Consider the following 22,851-nt stretch of genomic DNA (forward strand, 5'->3'; position numbering starts at 1 on the left):
TTTTAAGTGCAAAAGTTTTTTTTCTTAATTAATAAGTAATTCTAAATTCCCGTTACCTATATATACTATATATTTATTTATATTCTTGTGATTTGACTAAAAACAAGAATAATGCTAAAGCTTTTGGGGTGAAGACAGGTGGAATATATGTCCCATGCTCATTTAGATGACCAAAAAAGAGAAAAGGAATAAAAGCCAAAAATTGGAATATTATAGAGATGGATCAGTGATAAGAAATTTGTGATGGGGGATTAATCTTCAACATCACTTTTTTCTCCATTTTTCCTGGCCACTTGCAATGCATCTCTTATGCCTAGTTAATCGCTCACACAATATAATCCGTTTAGAGCAGTCAGAGGTGTATTTAAGATTTTTGAATCTTTGAGTGCCACGCTATTTTAAATAGTAATTTTTAGTTAAGAGTTTACTTAAAAGAGGTTTAGAGTTCTTATATATTTATTTACAATTCTTTTTACAATAAATTTGTTAACGATATCTTGCATGGTAAAAAAAAGTTTTTTAAAAATACACTCCATAGCGGAGCTCGAATTTGCATCCCAAAAACCTGAGCTTTAACCACTAATACTACAAAACTAATTATTTTTAAGGATGCCACATTTAATATTTATATTCTCCTTATAAATATATATAAAAATATATGTATATGCAAATTTTTAATCGAGACCACGGGGTGGCGTAGCACCCCCTGAAATGAACATAGATCCGCCCCTGTGAGCAGTAAAATTAACTCATGAAAATATGATTCATTTGTTGATTTAATATATTTGATCCGTCCAATTAAATTCATCAAAAATAAATTGATAAGTAGCTCAAATTTGACACATGAAAAACTATGTCCAAATATTTTTAAGAAGTTTTTTTTTGCTATAACATATATATTTATAATAAAGATTTTTATATGTATTTTAAAAAATATAAAAGAATAAACAAAGAAATTAAAGCTTAGTTAGAATTAGGCGGGTTATGTTATGATTCATGCGTTTTTACGTTCATTTTCGCTCAAATAACTTTTGACGGAGTCAAATGACCAATATCATTCATTTATTTACTCAACTCATTTTGATCTGCAGAACTTCAACTCATTTCGCTACACCCTTAGTCCCACTTCATGCTTCTTTTATTTTATTTTGCCCCTCCCAATTATGGTTAATATATTTTTAGCCATTATCAATCGCTACTAATTACGCCAATTTATTTTATTTTGCCCCTCCCAATTATGGTTAATATATTTTTAGCCAGTACCAATCACTAGTAATTATGTCAACGTAATTAAGCTACTTATATCATATTATTTAAATCCGTTCCTTATTTGAACATTCATAAACACAAGATATTTTATGCACTAAATTATTTTTTTTATGAATTAACTCTCGAAAAAAAATACTTTTATTCGGAATAATCTTTTTTAATTGCATTTCGAAAGGCAAATTTCTTAAAAAAGAAAAAAATACTTCATGATTGATAAGGTTAAAGTTATTATCAACCAAGTAAAATGGTTGTCCACTTAAAATGGTGGATAGTCCATTTACTTTTTAAGTGGGTAAAATGCCCACTAATATTTTCCTCCACTTGTAAATATGGCTATAAATATAGCCTTAAACTTCAATGTAAAAAACACACAAACACATAAAAGAAAGAATTACTATTACTCTCTCTATATTACTACTCTCTCTATTAATACTTTCTATATACATATTCTCTTATTCTTCTTCCTTTATAAAATTGTCAAGTTAGTTAATTCATAACAAAAGTTATTCTATGTAATTTTTTTAATTTTTTTGACACCAACAAACTCTCTCTGATGGTTGTTATTCTTATTAATCCACTAATATACTCCTCTTAACCCCACAGATATAAAGTGTTTTGACTGATTTGAGCTAATGCTTCACTTTTAACAAATGCACTAATAATATATATACTCCCCCTCATCCATATTATACGGTGTTTGTAATTTTTATATTTAGTCCAAAATAATATTTTTTTTACGTAATAAAAAAGCTATTAGTAATATTTTTCTTCCAAATTTACTCTTATTTTGATAAATGGGTTTTTAACATAATCAAGAAATCATATTAAATCAGGGAAACTTACATAAATATACTATATTAAGAAAATATTTATCATTTATAGTAATAATAATTTTTTTACTGGACATTTATAATACATTTATAATATAGTTTTAATACAATTTTAATACATATTAGCGAGAATAATTTATAAAACTCATTTTATACAAGTTTTATTCATGGATAATATATTTATCACACACTTTAATACACTTATAATACATTGTGTTAATTTCTTACCAAACAAGTATAATATATTTTAAAACACTTATAATACATTTATTGAATGCATAATTCACTTTTAATACATAACAGATATATCATAATACTGCTATGTATTGCTATAGATGGTTATAAATAAAAGTATCGCTAAAATCAGTAATGATTTATTAAAAAAAAGTGTTCTCCCTGCTATTTTTTTTAAATAAGTATTTACTATTTAATTAAGAGAATTTTAGTGAAGATAATCTTACTTTTTAGGAACTAGTGAGTTTCTTTAAGATGTGTGCTTAAGTTAAAAATATCATATAATATGGAACCGGAGTAATTTTTTTTCTCGTCAACATGTTACCTAAAAGACGGTACCAAAATAATTACCAATATATGTATAAGTGGAACAATTTACTAGTAAATAAAATAGGATAGACAGAGTAAAATTCTTTTGTATTGTCTATGTATATAAAAGTTAAATTCTATAAAATTAATTTAGGTTGAAATAGAATAAGCAGTGAATTAACTTTACTAGTTGTACATTTAATTTCTCGTCGATCTATAAATAGATCGACATGTTGGGACACACTCAAACCATCCTAAGCTATATATAAACCTCCTTTAGCCTCCTATTCTCATGAGCAAACGTCTAATGGCGTATATTTAGTGATGAATTCAAAATTTAATTATCATGAGTTATATTAAGAGAGGGGTTTAGAAATATATATCGTCTCACTCTATTATCTTCGACCTCAAAGCGCACTAAATTCTTCCAAATTCATGAACGTAGGTCCAACGCTGCGTATGCTATGTTGTACTTTGTTCCGCAGAACCTTATAACGGTAAGTGTAAACTATTTCAAAGAGAGGAGACAAGTACTAGGCGAGATGTTGTTGACAGAAGATAGAGAGCACGAATAATGAGGTGCTAATTGGAAGTTGCACCTTAATTCTTTGTGCTCTCTATTCTTCTGTCATCATCCTCAGCCCTTTACCGCCCTCTCTACCTTAATTTATTTCTACTACTTTAAATGTGTTTATATTTTTTTTAGGGGCATATTTTCTCCTTTTTGTTCAAAATCAAATAACGGGACATATTAATTTGTTAACGTAACTTAATTAACTGATCATGGAAATTGAACCTGCTGCGTTTTGTGCTATATATGTGGGTTTTAATTTTGAGTGACTCAAAGTTTAACTTATTGCATGCCTCTTGTTTGAAAGACAAGAGACTTTGTGATAAATGTACATCAAATGATTGTACTCCAAATTAAGTCACACACACACACATACATATATATATATATATATATATATTTGCAAAGTTTTTTGAGCTATTCAATAGAGATCGACATCATTTTAATTAGGGACATCTAATCATACAAAAATATGTCTATTCATGAAATAAAGGTATGATGCTGATGGTTAATTTACTCCCCTATATATAAGTACTCCCTCCATTTTTTTTATTTGTCACAATTTCCTTTTTAGAGTCAAACGGTATAAATTTTGGCTAACATTTTAAGATATATTTTTTTAGCATATTGATATGAAAAAAATTGCAATTTATAGTACTTGTCATGTGGCTTTTAAATACCTAAATTTTTATTTTAAAATATCAAAGTAATTTAATTCAATTTAGTTTTGAAAATTAATCAAATTGACTTTCAAAAAACGTAACATGACAACTAAAAAGGAATGGAAGAGTACCTATTGTTGGTACAAGAAGTTTAATTTCATGCTTGAATTGATCTTTAACTCCCCTTAATTCAAAAATATCTGATATCTTTATTCTTAGTTTCTTCAAAAGGGAGTAGCTTAGTAGCTTATATGTTGAAGAGTGAAGAGTTTTCTGAATTTCTATTTGAATGCAAATTAAATGATGATCCTTAAATGGTTTGTTGTATAATTGGAGCAGGATGTCACATTAATATTTGCACTAAATTAGCAGTGGAGCGTGCCTCTAATTGGTTTCTCACAACCCATTTTTTAAATTAAAAAACACCCAAATTCTATTCTTTTAATTTGCTATTCTTAGTTGTTGCCCTTCATGTATTGATTAAGTATTCTTCACAGTATATATTTCTATCCCTAATTTTCCAGGAAGCGCTCTGTTCTCTAATTATTTCTCACTTGATTTATTGGTCATAACCTTCTAGCTAGTCAAATGCATCTTGACAGTTTTTTTTCAAAGGCAAATCTTTCAAAAAAACCTTTCAAAACACTAAAAAATAATAATGAAGAAAGAAAAACCTTCTGGACTAATTTTAAGAACAAGTTAATTATATCGCCTTTAATAGCTCGAAGTTGGTAGCTAGAAATAGGTGTTAAGTCTTGAGTCCCACGTTGGCTAGCTTCGCTTAGGGATGAGAGGTCTCTCTATATGATCCGGGACAATGCTCTCCTTACGAGTATCATCATGCTTCAGATATTCAGTCATGGAGCGTGTGTGTCTAGTTAGACCATAAATTACAAATAACTAGAAAATTTTTATAGCTATTTAACGATGCAATCCACATCGATATAATGAAAGTAAAAGACCCATGACAATGACGAAAGTCCAAAACGTCATAAATAATCTACTTGTTTGTCAAGCAGAGACTCACAAAATCTTCCTTCTTTGCCTTCAATTACATCAGGAAAATGATTTGTAAACTTTATTACGACCATTCCTCGTTGGTTGCATGGGTGGAGCCACCTTTGCCAAAGGATGCTCCGGTGCACATTCTTCGTCGAAAAACTATATGGTGTATAGATGTTAAATGTTAGTGTATATTTAATTTTGTACACCCGTAACACAATTGGGAAGAAATTTGCACACTTGTAGCTAAATTCTTGGCTCTGCCCGGTTGGTTGTCCCCCGATTCAATCATATCAAGAAGTGTATTCCAGAGCTTCTTGTACTAACTAATTTCTCCCGACGTAAATCTACTTGTCGTAAGGGGGATTTGTTGAGTCCCACATCGTCTTTCACATAGGAATGAGAGATCTCTTCATATGGCCGTGGACAATCTTCAATTTCTTCATAAACTAGTTTTTGGAGTTGAATTACGCCTAAAGTCTAGTTGTACCCGTTTACTTGTCATACTTGCTCTTTTGTAGAGTCAACAACACATTTGTCCTTGATCATAATCTTTACGTTACCATAATTCTGTTTTATCAATTTTTATTGATTAGTTGCTCGTAACCATTTGTTTTTCAAATATTCTATTATCTTCGTTTATAAAACGTGTGAATGTATATAAAGGACCTACTTTGGGAAACGCTTGCTTGCACACAACTTTACGTTGATTTGAAACACATACATTTCTACAAAAATAGATATAAACTTCGAATTTATGAATTAGAATTTTAACCAACTCTATAACAAATAAAGTTTAAGATACCTTACCAAATATTTTCCATAGTGTAAGCTAAGTCCACCTCTAGTTCTATCATAAGGTTTGCTACATTTTATTGTTTCAAGATATTAATTCTGTTTAAACTTAGATCTACACAGCTGATGCTGTTTTTGGAGGATTTTTTTCGAAAGTAGTTGTTGGGACACTCAAGTTATAAGATGAGCTATCTTTCCTTAGGGACTAATAAGCATCAAACAAGGGTTAATTAGAATAAAATAAATTAATTAGAATAAATACATCTTCAAGTGCGAGAGCCTACTTAAATACTATTACGGACTCTCTCATGAAAGCTGGCCCATTTTACTACTGTACATGAACACAATCATGTATTCATGTGTTCAAGGCACCCACTGAAATTTTCACTGATTTTCCTTTTTGTACTAAGCTGTTTAATAAAGGAAAAATTACACGAACCGACAAATATTACTAATATATAATTTAATATAACAATAATTTCACATAATTATAAATTGTGGCTACAGTTTAATGAAATTTTCTATTATACAAATCTAGAAGTGAATTTTGGGGCTCATATGCAAATCTCTAAAATAAATTTATATTTATATATATACAATCTCTTTGAAAGTCCAATTTGTATAATGCAGCGAGATACACAGATAAAAAATTTGTATTTTTTGAATTACGGTTTGCTGCTTTTAACAACAAACAAAGAGAACTAAATCGTTTGACTGGTGGGATAAGGATAATAATCTCGAAATTTCATGTGATTATTTTATTCTACGTTTGGTAATGAGTATTATTTAGTCACAAGATTATTTTATCGAATCCCACCATTTTAGGGTAAATGGTGGAATATCCTTGTTTATCCCACCCCACCCAACTAAACGACCCATAACAGTTAAAACGATATTCTAATTATAATTAAAGAAATGGACGTTAGTTAGCTCATCATGAGATGAATCATATAAAAAGACAACAATTAATTCTTTGAGTCGCTTTCTCATATAGATATATTTTTTGTGAATCCCAATGGACCTCTTCATCAACCCTCATTATATAATTTTTTCCTCCAGAATTCGAGCAAGAATCTGAAAGTTTGGTGTTTTCACTTGGCCAGTAAACGCTCTCACTCTTTAGTAGTTCTTGAATGAAATATTCTTTCCCTAGCAATTGATGCCTGTAATGCAAACAAGAAATTGAAGTTATTTACCACAAAAGTCATCCTATCTTGAAACAATTGCTTAGTAATTAGATTTGTTGAGTGATAACCTGTTTTTGCCAATTCGTGAGACATGTTATAAGGGAAAATAGAAGGGATTGCACTAATGACCCTGCATTGAGTCCAATCCAGAGTCCCTTCCCTTTTAAATGGAGAAAGAAACCCAACAATATGGCTAATGGGATTGCAATTAAATAGTATGAACCAAGATTGACATAGGCTCCCAAATGCTGCCACCCGCTTCCTCTTGCAACGCCTATAGTATAAGACATGAGTAACTATAAGGAAGGTCTCGCACAAGTGAAATACAACTATCATGAAACGTTGATATAGAGAGCGATGATGATGTAAATAGCTCTGAACATCAAAGTACTTAGGCCACGAACATTGTGAACCAACTTATTTTTATGACAATAGAAGGGCTGATAATGTTAATGAAATTGCATATTGTGCGCTAAATTTTTAAGGTAAAGAGTAACTAACAAGAATTGGAACTCACCAGAAAGTACAGCCTGGATGCAGTCTGTCGCAATCAAGAGACAGAGAAGTGGAGTCATGTCTCTGAGATAATCCACAACTTCCTTCTCGTTACTGAATGCATATCCCAGAACGCGACAGGAGCAAAGAAGAACGATACTTGCAACGATGGCCTCTGCCATTCCGAGTACAGTTACTGACAAAACAGACATTCTAGCTGCTTCAGGATTCCCAGCACCTAGTTCATTAGAAATTCTAGTGCTACAAAGGGCAAGAATGTTCTTTTTAGGCCATATTTATACCCAGAGGTAGGTAAAATATGCATGAAGATCAGAAGTTAGCAGAGAACATTTGAGCAAACCTTGCACCAGCACCAATGGAAAATGGTATGAAATAATGAAGCGAAGAAACTAAGAGGCTGTCAGAAAAAACAGCACAGATCAGTTGTGATATATTCTTAAACAGAATGCCAACAATTCCAAGACTATAGTAGAATTTTACCATATTGAAAGCACTGAAGTCTCAAGTGGAGGTTTTGGCAAGAGACCAGCAAGCAGTATCACTATCTCGGATGTCCACCATTCAAGACTGTGATCATCAACACGGCGTTCTTTTGATAAGAATAGAGAATAAAGGCATAAAACCACATTCATTTTTTGTTGATATAAGGAAGAGGAGAACGTTTACCAAACCATGCTAGAGGAAGGGATAGCCAAATGGAAGAATTCCTTTGTGCTAGGCAAAACTTCTTTCGAGAAACAAAGACGAGTCTTTTCACAAGAGGAAGAGTATTTCACATATAAACAAAGCAAGAGCACATTGAACCAATAAGATAAACCAATTGCTATTGCAGCTCCACAGCTTCCCAAGTTTAGCTTGAATACAAGCGCCCAACAGAGAGGCACGTGAAAGCAGAGAGCTACAATTGAGCTTATAAGCATTGGAAGAATCAAGCTTTGAGCCTGCAAGTACCGTACCAATGCTTGAAGGATAGCATAAGGAAATAAAGTAGCGATGAGCCAACTTGAATATTTGCCTGCTTCTATGGAAATAAGAGGGTCTTGACCTATGCGTATAAGAAATTTGTCCACAAAAAGCCATAGGACAGATATCGGTATGCAAACCAAAAGGAGAGAAATAATGGCCCCATTCGTGTAGATTCCTAGCTTCCGGTATTCTTCAGCTCCATAAGCTTGCCCACAGAGAGTCTCTAAAGCACTAGACATTCCAAACTGCATTGCAGCATCCAAAACTTATACTTAAGCAGTTTTGAAATGGAATATGCCATACGGAAGATGAGATAGCAAATATTCAGCTACCTTGATCTGTTCTTATCTTTGACGAGTCTAATAGATCTCACATGCTATTCTACCAAGAGCTATAAATTGTTAACAACAGACCATTGTAATCCCACAATTGGGGTCTGGGGAGGATAGAGTGTACGCAGACCTTAACCCTACCTTTGTTGATGGCTTAAATTTCAGGTTCAGTATTCTAGCTAACGTTTTCCTGCCCCTGGCCTGACCCAGAATCCAGATGGCACTTGCCCAAGAGCAAGCAACACACTGTAACTTAGCTTCAATTTTTAGCTACCTAAACTCAAAATGCTATTTGATCTCATGGAAAAATACTAAGTTTAACTAGTTTTTATTCATCAACCACCTAACATAGTTACAATTATCAGCCTCATTACATTTCCTGGTTATCGAATTATATTGGATAGTCTACTAAATGAACAGTACTGTTTAAGGGAAGAATAATAAAGTTGAGAACCAAAACTTGACATTGGAGTTATAAAAAGCAAAGGAAGTAAAAAAGCATAGAATGGGAAGTTTACAAGTAGACTGAAGCCAGTAACATTGGTGAGAGAGGTAGCAATAGCAGCACCAGAAAGGGAAAGCTCACTGAGATGGCCAATCATCATCATAGACACAACCCTCAAAAGGTGCTGTGATACATTGACCACCACCATGGGTATTGCTATATAGCTTACCTTCTTCAACTCTTCCACAAACACATCCCATCTTTCTCTCCTCAAATTTACCCCCAACAGGGCTTCTTCCATCTCCTTACCTATTAGCCTTTACGCCATATCTATACAATCATTCAGGAGTAGCTTTAATTTATTACTAGTGGTTCAGTCCCCATTATATATCATACTTCTAATTTCGACAGTCAAAACTTTATTTCTTTTTCAATGTGCATTCCGATCTACAATCTTAAAGCTTTTTTAAAAATAAGTTATATATTTAGAAACTACATTTCTATGGGAAGTTAACAACTTTAAATATTTACAAAAAATCGTGTTCATTTTTTTCTTTGTTTGACTCGTGAAATCTGAACTGTTGTATAAATTTGGGTACAAAAGTAATAGTATAATATATGTCTCCTGCAAATCTGATTCAAGTAATAGTATAATATATCTCTCCTGCAAATCTGATTCAGCGCACAATGTATCAAACAAGTATTCCTCTGTTTCATTTTATAATCAGCAAATTGTCTAAAATATCTTCAAATTATTGAAAATGGTACAAAAATGTCCTTCATTCATTTATTGGATCTAAAATGCCTTTGACATTTACCTTTAGATCCAAAAATAACATTTTTTTAACAGAAAAGGGCATTTTTAACCCAATAGATTGATGAGGGCATTTTTGTACCATTTTCAATAGTTCGAGGGCCCTTTTCCGTGATTAAAATTCTGCTAAATAAATTTTAATTTATAATTAATTTTAAATAATTAAATTCTAACCAATAGATGACTTTCACGTGTTTAAAAAAAATATTCAAATTATTTAATTAAAATTATGTTAAATAAATTTGATTTATAATTAAACTGTAACCAATAGATGACCGCCACGTGTTTAAAAAAATTATTTAATTAGAATTCTGTTAAATAAATTTTGATTTATAATTAATTTTAAAAAATTAAATTGTAACCAATAGATGACCGTCACTTGTTTAAAAAAATTATTTAATTAGAATTTGTTAAATAAATTTTGATTTATAATTAATTTTTAAAAATTAAATTGTAACCAGTAGATGCCGCTACATGTTTTAAAAAATTATTCAAATTATTTAATTAAAATTCTATTAAATAAATATTAATTTATAATTAATTTGAAATAATTAATTTATAACCAATAAATGACCGCCACGTGTTTAAGAAAATTATTTAATTAAAATTATGTTGAAAGGATCTAAAATGCCCTCGAACCATTGGAAATGGTACAAAAATGCTTTATCTATCTATTGAGCCTAAAATGCCTTTTACCATTAAAGAAAAAATTATTTTTGGACCTATATCAGGTATTTTAGACTCAATAGATAATGAGCATTTTTGTTCAATTTTCAATAATTCAAAGACATTTTAGACCTTACACAATCTTTTTAGTCACTTAAAAAAAAAGGCACGTTCGGATCAAACCCCCCCACCCCCCCACCCCACGCCGCCACCACCACACCAAATTATGTGCTCAATCAAAGAACAATATTAGTTAAAATAATTGGGGTAGATTTTTTTATTTGTTATCTTCTGCCAAATCGAATAGATGGAAGACAAACACCTCAAGTCTTAATAGGAGAAGATTACTGGTGAAGATGTAGTCATGGAGGTAATCAGGACTTAAGGGTTAGAATATTTTTGCCTTTTTCCGTAAATCTTTTGGATTTTTCATTTGCTGAATTTAAAAATAAGGGCAAATGTGATTTTAAAAGATTTCATTCACTATTTGGGAGAATCGCTACACCATGGTCTTATCTTGTGTTCATGGTGAAGAAAAATACAGAATGCGTGAAAAAGCCATGAGTGAAAAAGAGAATTTTATTTAGTTGAAGAAATGTGTTCATGATTAGGTGGAGTTTTGGACTCAATATATTATTGCTTGACTGATAAAAAATTGTTGTAGTGAGCTTGAATCTCCTTAAATAAAATAAGATATCTTACTTTTCAATTGTAACAGTAGCAATTCCATATATAGCAATAACAAATTAGCACACTCGCAAAATACACAGTAACGAAAAATCACTGAGAATGAATCGGGAAATAAGTTGGATAGCTACTCTTGTGGCTGATATGATGGGGAGGCAAACTGGAGATCTCTTTGTTACTTTCAAAAATGGCATGTCTTTCTCTCTGAAACTGACTAGCGCATCTATCCCATCGCCCTTTTGGTTATCCATGAAATACAAGTGGGATTCCAACCAAATAGAATGCTCCTAGCTTCACATATGCACCAATAATCTGCCATCCACTTCCCCTAGCTATTCCTCTATTTTTTCAACATAGCCAAAAAAATCACACTACATGAAAAACTTTTTCTTTTTTTTCCAAATTCAACTTCATATTCAATACTCTTTTTTCAAAATTCAACTAAATATTGTCTAAACGCCTACTTAATGATCATTGAAAGATATATTAGCTAGTTAGAATTAGACTTGCCAGAGATGACTGCTTGTAAGCTATCTGTGATGAATGTTAGACACAGAAAAGGGGTAATTGCAGCAACATAATCCACCACTTGTTGATCATTGCTATAGGCTTTACCCAAAACTCCGCGGCATAAGAATGTTACAGTGCTTGCCACTACTGTCTCTGCAACTACAAGAAACATTGCAACTCTAACTGCCACTAGAGCCTTCTGAGGATTACCAGATCCCAATTCATTCGACACCCTCGTGCTATACTCGATCCAGAAATTGAAGTCTTAAAGACAGCAAGAATGCATAATGCTTGTGATGTTTTTGAAGTTCTAAGAAAAACATGAATATTGAACTAACCTCGCACCCATTCCCAATCCAAAAGGTAGAGCAAATGCAATGAAGAAACTGTTTAGCTGATCAGACAAAATATGAGGACCAATACTATACACAAATGACGAATTGAGCATAGAATACGTTGTCATGAACTGTTGCATACATACCATATTGATTGATAGTACTGATGTTCCAAGTTTTGGATTTGGTAAAAGGCCAGATAGTAAAGTAAGAACCTCAAGTGACCACCATTTAAGGCTGTGATGATGTCCATTGCACAAACAGATGAAGAAAATTAATCACAAATGTGATCAGAATACTTAAGATTCTTCAATAACAAAAGCAATACTTCTTAGCAAATCATTAAAGCGGATGGAGTTGCATAACGAAAGAATTGTCCGATAGCAAGGAAGTCATCTTTATTCAGAGGAGTTTGAGTCCTCTCACCAGAACTCGATCGACTGATGTAAAACACAAGTAATGCTACAAAAGTCCAGATTGAAAACCTAAAGGCTAAAGCTGCACCTGATTTTCCTAGTCCTAAGTGAAATATGAAAAGCCAGGATAGAGATGAGTGGAGACATAAAACCAGAAAGGCACAAGCATCGGAAGAATCAAACTTTGAATCTGCAAATATCTGAATAGGGGCTTAAGAAATGCCAACTACAGCTTTCATCTAAGTTTTTATCAAATTTCAATCTTTAATAATCACATCTGCAATTCTACATTCAAAGCCGTATGTTGTTACCTATTGTTCTTCACATAACTGAAAGTGCTGTAGTTGTGACAAACTGCATAAATTGCAAAAAAAAAAGGAAGCAACACAACTTTCAACAATGTTAAAAGAGCATTTCATTTATTCAGGAAAAGATCCCCATCAATTATTTTCACAGTAAAGCACATCTACTTAAGACTTAAGAATAAATAGGAGCTAATTACAGTCTACAAAAACTCGGAAGGTGAAGGAGCATCTGGCTTCCCACTATCACTCAAACCGCCGGAATGCTGCAAGTTCTGCAAAACTTGAGCTGACAATGTCCCCAAACCACCCCCTAATCCATCATTGGCCGAACCAAAAAATTGACAGACCAGTCGAGCCATGATCCCAAGCAAATTCGTTTGGTTCTGGCAAGCATCAGCATGCATTTGCATCATTTGCTTTTCATGTTCAATCTGCATATTCACCAAACGCTGCCTCCACTCCATTTCTTCCTCTTCCCATTTCTCCTCCAACTTCATTCTTCGCCTCTTCTCCTCATCAAATTCCCTCTCTAGCCTCAACCTTTTCTCGCACTCCCTCTTTGCCCACCTCATCTGTCTTTCTTCCAACATCAATCCCTTCATCTCTATATCCTCATTCCGCTCATCATCTCTTCTTTCCTTACACAATTCCATTTCTTTTCTTCTTTCTTCTCTATCGAACATACCCTTCTCCCTACTCCACTCTCTCTCCCTCTTCTTTTCTTCCCTCCTCAACAAAACATCCCTCAATTCCGAAACTTGCCCACCCATCATCCTAATCCTCCTACCACAAAACCCTTTCCTCATCTTCCTTCCACGCATCCAAACACTATCCTCATTTTCCTCTCCTTCCCCACTTCCACCATCTTCGTCATCTTCCTCATCATCCTCCAATTCCTCACTGTCGATCCCAAATCCCAAACCCAATACACCATCATCTCCATAAAGCTCAATCATATCGTTATTGGGGGAATTCTCTTTGATATCCAATTCAACATCCCCAAACACTTCCTTATACTTCAAGAAATTTTCCCAGTGGTTTTCTCCATCTTTCCAGGTGAAGTCGTTGCTTGAGGTTCTGATTTTCTGCTTGACACCCAGATACTGATGACGCATGTTTTGAACTTTGATGGATACATCACGCCATGACCATTTGAAGGGGAAGTGAAGTGGGTCTTGCAAGTGATGTACGGAATTGACATGGTCAGCAATGGGTTTGAATTTTTTCTCTCTGGTTTTGAGCTTGGCTAAGGTGCCGGAATTGAGGAGGTCTGAGTACTTTGTGAGCAGAGTTTGTTCTTCCAATTCAGACCATTTCTTGCGCTTCATCTTCTTGATCAACTGTAAACGGGTTGGGAGTTAGGGTTACGCCTACATTCGGGTCATTTGGTGGACAAGAAATGTGTCCCTCCACTTTTCGGTCGTTTTATATTTGTATTTTATTTACATTGGGGAAAATTATATCACATACTTTATTTACATTTGTGCCAGTTTATACCATATACTTTTATTTTTATTGATCTCAAAAAATTAATAGTTCTAGTAACTTTTATCATAAATTAAAGAGATATTAATTAGTAGTTCCATTAACTTTCACATCATGAAGTAGTGAATTAGTGATGAATAATTTTGTTCCTATTTTGTAACTCAACACAAAATTTGTTAAATATAATTACATTAATTGGCTTGTCTATTATGGTTGATATAATTACATTAATTAGTGATGTATATATTATTGTTGACAAAGGGAGGCTTCTTTACTGAATAGGAATAACGTATTGTTGGTGGCATTTTAGGGTGAATTTCAACTTCTAGACTCAAGTGCTTATATTAAACCAACCCAAATTTATCAAATGAAATTAATTCAAGGTTACTTAGAAGAAATAATGAGTTAATAGTTAAACCCCCCTCCCCCTAAACTTGATACACTTTATTAAATGCACATTTAAATTATGAGAAGTCTTAATTATCTCTTCAAACATAGGTTCTTGAAACTATTTACCTCATAAACTGTGAGAAGTCTTAGTTATCCCTTCAAACATGAATTTTTGAAATTATTTACCCTCCTAAAATGCCACATGATTAAAAAAAAAATACCCTGTTTCAATTTATATAACTCACTTTTCTTTTAGTCAATCCCTAAAGGAATGACACATTTTATATTCGGTAAAGAATTAACTTTAAAATTTTTATTTTATCCCTTATGAAATAATTATTGTCACACAAATATTTATGACTTATTTTAGACCATATCTTTCTTAAACTTCATTTCAAGTTAAACTACATTATATAAATAAGAATGAAAATTAATTTTTTACTCAATATAGAAATGTGCCATTTCTTTAGAAATTGTCTAAAATGGAAAGTGAGTTATATAAATTGGACGTAGTAATTTTTTTGAAGGCAGAATAGATCATGACCCCCCTAAACTTGTTGACTTTTATTTGGTGTACACATAAACTTTGTGTTGGCTTAATTACCCCCCTCAACCTGGTAATTTGATAGTCGCGCCTCCCCTGAATGCCGACAACTCATGGATGTGTAATACATGCGCTGCCACATGATTTTTTTTTGTCCATGTGGGTTTTTTAGAATAAAATATATATTTTTACCTTTTGAAGTTCATTAATTATTTAATCATCTTTTCAAGGCCAATTTTGTATTAAAAAAATTGAAACAATGATATTTTGACTATATATTTTTTTTTGACTAAAGATAATGATATTTTAATCAAGACCGGAAGAAAAAGAAATACACAATTAGAAAGAATAATTGTTGTATCTAAAGAAGAACTAAATAAAATTTCAACAAAATATTTTATTTATTTGGCCCAAAGGGGCACAATAGAGAGAATTTCGCTGGAGTACGGTAGGGGCAGAGGGAATTTTCGATGGAGCGGAACAATGCACAATTGAAATAAATAAACTTTGCATGAAGAAAATACACAATTTTTTTTGTTGAAAATATTTGTTTGAATTTCTTTATTTTGGCTAAACCTTCTCTTAATATGAATAAAATAAATAAGGTTCCAACTAAATTTTGTAAATTTGGGTCTTGAAAAATAAAAGAAATATATATCAACAAATAATTATTGCATCTGAAAAAGAATTAAAATACATTTAGAATAAAATATGCAATGTATATTTAAAAAAAAGTATGGAGAAATACGATTGAAACAAATAAATCATTATATTAATTGTGTGGCATTTAATAGTTGAAAATACGCACTTGGAAGTTGTTTTTTTTCCAGATTTCTTCCCTCTCACGCGACTAAAAAGAGAGTGCATTCACGCTCTTTGCCACATCAACATTCAGGGGGGCATGACTACCAAATTACCAAGTTTAGGGGGGGTAATTAAGCCAACACAAAATTTAGATGTACACCAAATAAAAATCAACAAGTTTAGGGGGGTTCTGATCTATTCTGTAATTTTTTTTGTGCCTTGTGACACATTAGGGGTAAATAGTTTCAAAAATTCATGTTTGAGGGCATAATTAAGATTTCTCATAATTTAGAGGGTAAATAGTTTCAAAAATCCATGTTTGAGGGGGATGGGGGGGGGGGGTGATATTAAGACTTCTCTTAATTTAAGTGTGCATTTAATAAAATGTATCAAATTTTAGGGAGGTTTTAACTATTAACTCAAGAAATAATTGATCAACTTCTTTATTTTGGTAATGACAAATATTCACTTAAGTGATATAGCTTTCAATTAAAGTATCTTTTAGATTCACTATTTTGTGATACATATTTAGCTAAAAATTAGAGATTAACGTCCAATATTTTGTGATACATATTTAGCTAAAAATTAGAGATTAACGTCCAATGCATGTTTCCAAAATTTAGTCTCATATGGAATCATTTCCCCTCCAAACACATGATTTCCAGCCAAGTGAACCATCATGTTCATGTAAGTATTCTTGAATTTGTTCCATAACTTTAATGGTAAAAATTTTTCTTCAATTTCAACTTTGGAATTGCTCTAATCCTCCATATAATTCTTTTTTTTTTCCCGATCTTTATACCAAATTTAGTCCTTCATGTTTTTTCAGTCAATATCATTTCTTTATTTTTAACCAGATGATTCAATACAAAGTTTATAATTCTAGATGTACAATATATTTCGCTTAAAGGCATATTTCTTCATTCTTGTATCCTTTCTCTTGCCTTCTTTGCCTGCATTGTCCATTCCCAAAATTTTCAATTACTAGAATATTAAAAGAGATCAAACGAGAAAAAGCAACCCAAAAAAATTAAAAATATATAAAACAGAAAGTAACCTGTTTTTCCCAGTCTGTGAAACATGTAACAATAGATAAAATGATGGATTGTATAGTAGAACCAACTACTATTCCAATCCAAAGGCCCTTTGCTTTCATATGTAGAATGAATCCTAACACCACTGCTAAGGGAATTGCTATCAAATAAAATGCCCCTAAATTTATGTATGCCCCTATATGCTGCCATCCACTTCCCCTTGCTATACCTGTTTTTTTGTTACAAAAATAATCTCTGTCAAAAAAATTTCTTAGAAAAATGTAAAGTTACTTACCAAACACTAGAAACTAACCAGAGATGACTGCTTGTAAGCTGTCTGTGATAATGGACAGACATAGAAGAGGAGTCATTGAAGCAATATAATCCACAACTTGTTTTTCATTGCTAAATGATCTTCCCAAAATATGCCTGCTTCCGAACATACTTGTGCTTAACACTACTGTCTCTATTACTACAAGAAACATTACTACCTGAACTGCCATTCGAGCTCGTTGAGGATTCCCAGCTCCCAATTCATTCGAAACACGAGTACTTTAAAACAAAAATAATCATAAGACATACACACACAAAAGAAATGAAGACTATTTTGTATGAGTTTTCTCTGATTGAGTCAAACCTTGCAGCAACTCCAAAGCCATATGGTATAGTGAAGTGTAAAGTGGAAATTGTTAAGCTGAGTATGAACAAATGATATATCAGAAGCAATTCTATTGAAATTCTCCCCAAATTCATTAATTTGAATAGGTTGTGGATCAGAAAATATGGTACCATATTGATAACACTGATGCCTCAAGTGTTGGATTTGGTAAAAGGCCTGATAGCAGAGTAAGCACTTCAAGTGACCACCATTTGAGACTACAATAAAAGTAACCAAATTGGAAAATAAGTCATTGAGATAACAACAAATAAATCATCAAAGTGATAATCAGGCATGAGAGATTTATTCGATCAGGAAGACAAATATTTACCAAACCATCACAGCAGAAGGGACAGCTAGACGGAAGAACTCCTTGATACCTAAGAAGGCATCCATGGAGAAAGGTGTTCGAGTCTTCTCACAAGAGCTAGAAAATTTGACATGAAATCCAAGAAATAGTACATATAACCAAGTGGATATGCTGAAAGCTATAGCAGCTCCAATGTTTCCAAGCTCCAATTTAAATATGAAAGCCCAACTTATCGGTAAGTGTAAGCATAAAACAGCCAAGGAAGATAGAAGCATGGGAAGGATGAAGCTCTGTGTCTGCAAGTATCTAACTAGTGGTTTAGAAATTGCTCCACCAAACAAAGCAGGGATTACCCATATTGCATACTTCCGCGCTTCAATTGAGATTTCATGATCTTGTCCAATCAATATAAGCAATTTGTCCATGAAGAACCACAACACACATATCGGTAAGCATACAAGAAACAGAGAGATTATAGCAGTGTAAGTATATGTACTGAGTTTATGGTATTGCTGAGCTCCATAAGCTTGTCCACATAGTGTCTCCAAACCACCAACTAACCCTGACTGTTCCATATATTCACAAACCTTATAGTCAGTCTCATGCATAAATTAAAACGTATAATATAAAATAAAATCACACTCACTCTGAATCAACTAAGAGCCTGTTTGGATGGGCTTAAAAAAATAACTTTTATGCATGAAGTGTTTTTAGAACTTTTAAGTGCTGAAAGTTATTTTTATAAATAATCAGTTGAGTGTTTGAATAAAAGTGCTTAAATGAGGAAAATGATGTGAATTTTAGGGTTAAAAGAATAAAAAGGGTAGTTTGGAAATTGAGTTAAAATATAAGGGATATAAAAGTAATTTCCATCAAAGAAAATGACTTTAAGCATTTAGAAAAAAAAAGTCAGGAATTCTAACTTTTCATTTTTGATTGACTTTAAAAAACTTTATGGCTTAAAATTAGCATTAGTCAAACACGTCCAAAAGCTAAAAAAAGAGTTTTAAGTTCATTTAAAGCCCATCCAAACGGGCTCTAACTCTAAATTTGAATTCGCCTGTGGACTAAAATACAGAGAGGACTTACAAGTAGGCTGAAACCAGTGACATTAGTAAGAGAAGTTGCAATGGCTACACTAGACAGGGCTAATTCTCCAAGATGTCCCACCATCATGATCGATACAACTTGCAAGAGGTACTGAAATACTGTGACTGCTATCATCGGAGCAATGATTCGACTCGTCTTCTTTAGTTCTTGAGATAAAGCATCCCAACTTGTCCTCCATCTCTTTTCTAATTTCGAGCTCTGAGGCAACTCCTCTTCCATGATAATTCTACCTGTTTCCACCTCAACAGACGAAGACCCTTATAATATGCACAATTAGAAAGATATGCTTGCTTGTTTGGTTTGTCAGATACTCCCTACGTTCTATTTTAGCCGTCATAGTTTCCTTTTTGAAACCTCACATTATTTCATTCATTATTCTACCTAGTTATTTTTGTAACTTATGTAATATTTTGACTCTACATTATTATCCACATTATTTCTATTCAATACAAAGAAGAATTACTTACCTATAAATAATGGTACTTCATCCTTTGTGAAGTGTATGTCAAAAAAGATGACAAGTGTGGAAAAATATTGTAGTATGTAGTGAGGTTAGTGTAGTGAAAAGAGAGTTGAGACTATGAAAAATATTCTAAATCTTCAACTAATTCAATGTATAAAAGAGAGCGAGATATCCGTGCTTCAACCTGAATACATTTTTAATTCACTTTTGTCATTTTATTTTCAACTATAATTTATTATATTTGTGGTACATTACACCAACATTAGCCATTATAAATGTGATTTTCTTGAAATATGTTTCGTCTACTACTAACGAGTCCTTTTTCAAGGTTTTTTTTATGTCCTTGTTGTACCTGTTTTTGCGTTCAAACACAGACCCCAAAGTTGGACTATCTATTTTTATGGAAGATAAAATAAATAATATGGTCATATAATACCAAATTGCATGTCAAAAAAAAATGGAGAAAACTTTCTTTACTCCCAGTGGGTTGAGTATCAATGTGTATCACAACCTATATGTCACCGTCTATTGGACGGCCTAAGGGTCATACCATCCCCACTACCCACACCAAATCACCATCATGAATAATTTATTTTTTAAAAAATAAAAACTTATATTATAAAACTCATTCTAGTTGGCACAAAAAACTATGAGCCAAACATGTTGATTTTCACCAATCACGTTTGTTTATCCAAAGTTGTGGATTTATAAGTCAAACATGTTGTTTTTGCTTCATCTATCAATTTTTTCTACTGCAAGTCTTACTTTTTTGGACCTCCTACCCTTTTTTTTTTCCTTAGGTGACTCGAACTCACAATCTTAGAATTGAACGTGAAAGATGCTTAACATCCCAACAATTCTTCTTATGTATTGTTTCACTCATTGTTGCAGGCAATAAAAGCTAAGAAGAGGGTATCAGAAAAGAGGTCATTAGAAGAGAATGAACACTTGGTTGTCTATTTATTTATTTGCTATTGCCTGCAAAATCAAATCTGACTAGCCATAATTTATATTATCTCCAATTTAGAAGATAATTAATGTATGAAGGTGCATCTGAAAATGGGATATAATTAGAGCTGTTGGATCTGTTTTAGTATGGGCAGAATTTATTCTATTGATCAGTAAATTAACTCTGCCCCACTAAGTAGTTGATGAGTATGTACAGAGTTTATGATTCAAACTGGTGATACTCAATTATGTGATTTGGACTTGGTTTTTATTTCCCTTTTTTGGCTGTAAAATGTTTTCCCTGAGACAATTGCGAGTCTGTCAAGTTCGAAAGTTCAAAGATTAAAAATACAAGAGTGAAATAATTACTGCGACTTCTATCTTGTTCAATAAAATCATCACGCAGTAAATCAATAAAGCCCAAAGTTATGTCTCTTTCACCTTCAAGTTTACCTACTACGGTACCAGGGTGAATATGATCTCCACCAGACATACGTAAAGCTTTTGCTAATACTCGAAAGTGGATACCATGATTCTTCTGTCTATCAATAACCGCATGCATTGCACGGTGGATGTGAAGAAGTAGACCAATATCGCGGCAATAATGAGCCAAGGTAGTATTTGCGGTGAATCCCCCCGTTAAGTAGTCATGCATTACGATCGGAACGCCCAATTCTACCACCCCATCTAACCCTTCATTCTTAATTTTTTTTATAATAATTTTTTCTTTTTGTGTTAGATATGTACATATATTTTTAGAAAAATATTTTTTCTACTTGCATACCGAATATAACAAAAATAAATTTTATTTTTAAAAAAGTCTTGAGGCAAGCAAGATATATATATATATAACATAAAACGAGAAAAGAAATTAAAAGCGAAAGATTAGGTAGGTGGGATAAAATTATTTCTTTTTAAAAAATTAAAACAATATCTAAATTATTAGATGAAGTGGAGGGAGGGAGGGAGGGAGGGGGGGGGGATGAAATAAGAATTTCTTTTAAACTTTTTACAAAGAAAATTATATTTGGAGGGGGGGGTACGGTCAGAGGAAGTGGTGGAATGAGGTAAGAAAAATATTTTATATTTTATTTTCTAATATTTTTTTTGGATAGTAATACTTTAATATTTAATTTTAACTAATACTAATAATTTATTTAATTTTTGTCAAGATAATGTTTTCTCCATGTGGAATGTGATGTGGCAAGTATTTTAACAATAAAAGAGAGAATGTAGTACACACATCATGATGAGAGTGTAATAAAAGAGAGATGCTTGTTTCTCAAACTAATAAGTAATAGTTTGGGTATGAAACTCACACTTCAATAGTTTAGATATGAAATTAAAAAAAAAAGACAATTTATGTGTATTTGTGACACTTACCTTTAATATAAACAAATCCCAAGGCTAAATTAAACATAACATCAAACACTGTCACAAAATTAGCAAAGATGTTTGCCACAGCACCACTTTAATTAACTTATATGCACTTATCTTGTAAATAATTTCTGACTATAGTGAGCTTGCCTTAAAGAGTAGTAATTACTATTGTTAGAGTCAGTAATTATATTAGAATATATAGCTACTTATAAGTTTGTCCCCACCAGATAAAAGTATTTTCTATTTTATTCATAGTCTGGGAATCACGTCGAGTGTTAAAGCATATAATTAGTATTCGAGTAAGCTGGAAACCTACCTACTTGCCTTGAATAATGGTACTGTTGTCAGGGGCGGAGCTAGAGGGATGTAAGAGGGTCAATTGAACCCCTTCATTGAAAATTACACTATGTAGATAGAGAAAAATGATTTCATGTTATCGTGAAGCTATGATTAGACCGACTAGTATAGGTCATATAGTTATTTCTAGTAAATTAACATGATGTGGTAACTAATTAGTTACTCCATTTTAATCAGATTATCAACATAGTGCTTAATGATGTAGAATTTTTTTATGTAATTATCTTATAAATGACTTGATCGTATAGATGTGTAGTATATTATTCCTTGAATATTAATTGTTCACTTCGATCAATTCATGTAGGAGGGCCTATACATCTTGGGAGTTTCTTGATTAACTTCAATTTCAAGAACACTCAGAAAATTGTGTGCCAATAGGAATGAGGATATCTAAAAAAACGACAGCATAATATGCACTAAGCTTCCGTTATGCGTGAGGTCTAGAGAAGGCTCGACCTCAAAAGGATATCTGCAAGAGATAAAAATGTTGAATTGGTACATGTTAATGTGTTGCTGG

General features: G+C 32.4%; 2 protein-coding genes and 1 pseudogene across 2 annotated transcripts; all 3 read right to left on the reverse strand.

The window, feature by feature from the left end:
* Positions 1–6,597: 6,597 nt before the first annotated feature.
* Positions 6,598–9,499, reverse strand: LOC129874228 (protein DETOXIFICATION 14-like). Its single transcript, XM_055949486.1, has 7 exons — positions 9,192–9,499; positions 8,042–8,586; positions 7,856–7,942; positions 7,716–7,772; positions 7,377–7,615; positions 6,928–7,133; positions 6,598–6,835 (listed from the first exon to the last, which is right to left on the reverse strand). The coding sequence occupies exons 1-7, from the start codon at positions 9,417–9,419 to the stop codon at positions 6,785–6,787; spliced, it is 1,413 nt and encodes a 470-aa protein (XP_055805461.1). The 5' UTR covers positions 9,420–9,499; the 3' UTR covers positions 6,598–6,784.
* Positions 9,500–11,351: 1,852 nt separating this feature from the next.
* LOC129872727 (protein DETOXIFICATION 12-like) lies at positions 11,352–12,906 on the reverse strand (annotated as a pseudogene).
* A 4,040-nt stretch (positions 12,907–16,946) lies between these two features.
* Positions 16,947–19,530, reverse strand: LOC129874247 (protein DETOXIFICATION 14-like). The gene is made up of 7 exons (XM_055949507.1): positions 19,166–19,530; positions 18,098–18,642; positions 17,898–17,984; positions 17,746–17,802; positions 17,422–17,660; positions 17,132–17,337; positions 16,947–17,027 (listed from the first exon to the last, which is right to left on the reverse strand). The coding sequence occupies exons 1-7, from the start codon at positions 19,403–19,405 to the stop codon at positions 16,995–16,997; spliced, it is 1,407 nt and encodes a 468-aa protein (XP_055805482.1). The 5' UTR covers positions 19,406–19,530; the 3' UTR covers positions 16,947–16,994.
* Between the last annotated feature and the right edge of the window lie 3,321 nt (positions 19,531–22,851).

This window comes from Solanum dulcamara, chromosome 11, assembly GCF_947179165.1.
Source record: "Solanum dulcamara chromosome 11, daSolDulc1.2, whole genome shotgun sequence".
In the NCBI taxonomy this organism is placed as follows: Eukaryota; Viridiplantae; Streptophyta; class Magnoliopsida; order Solanales; family Solanaceae; genus Solanum; species Solanum dulcamara.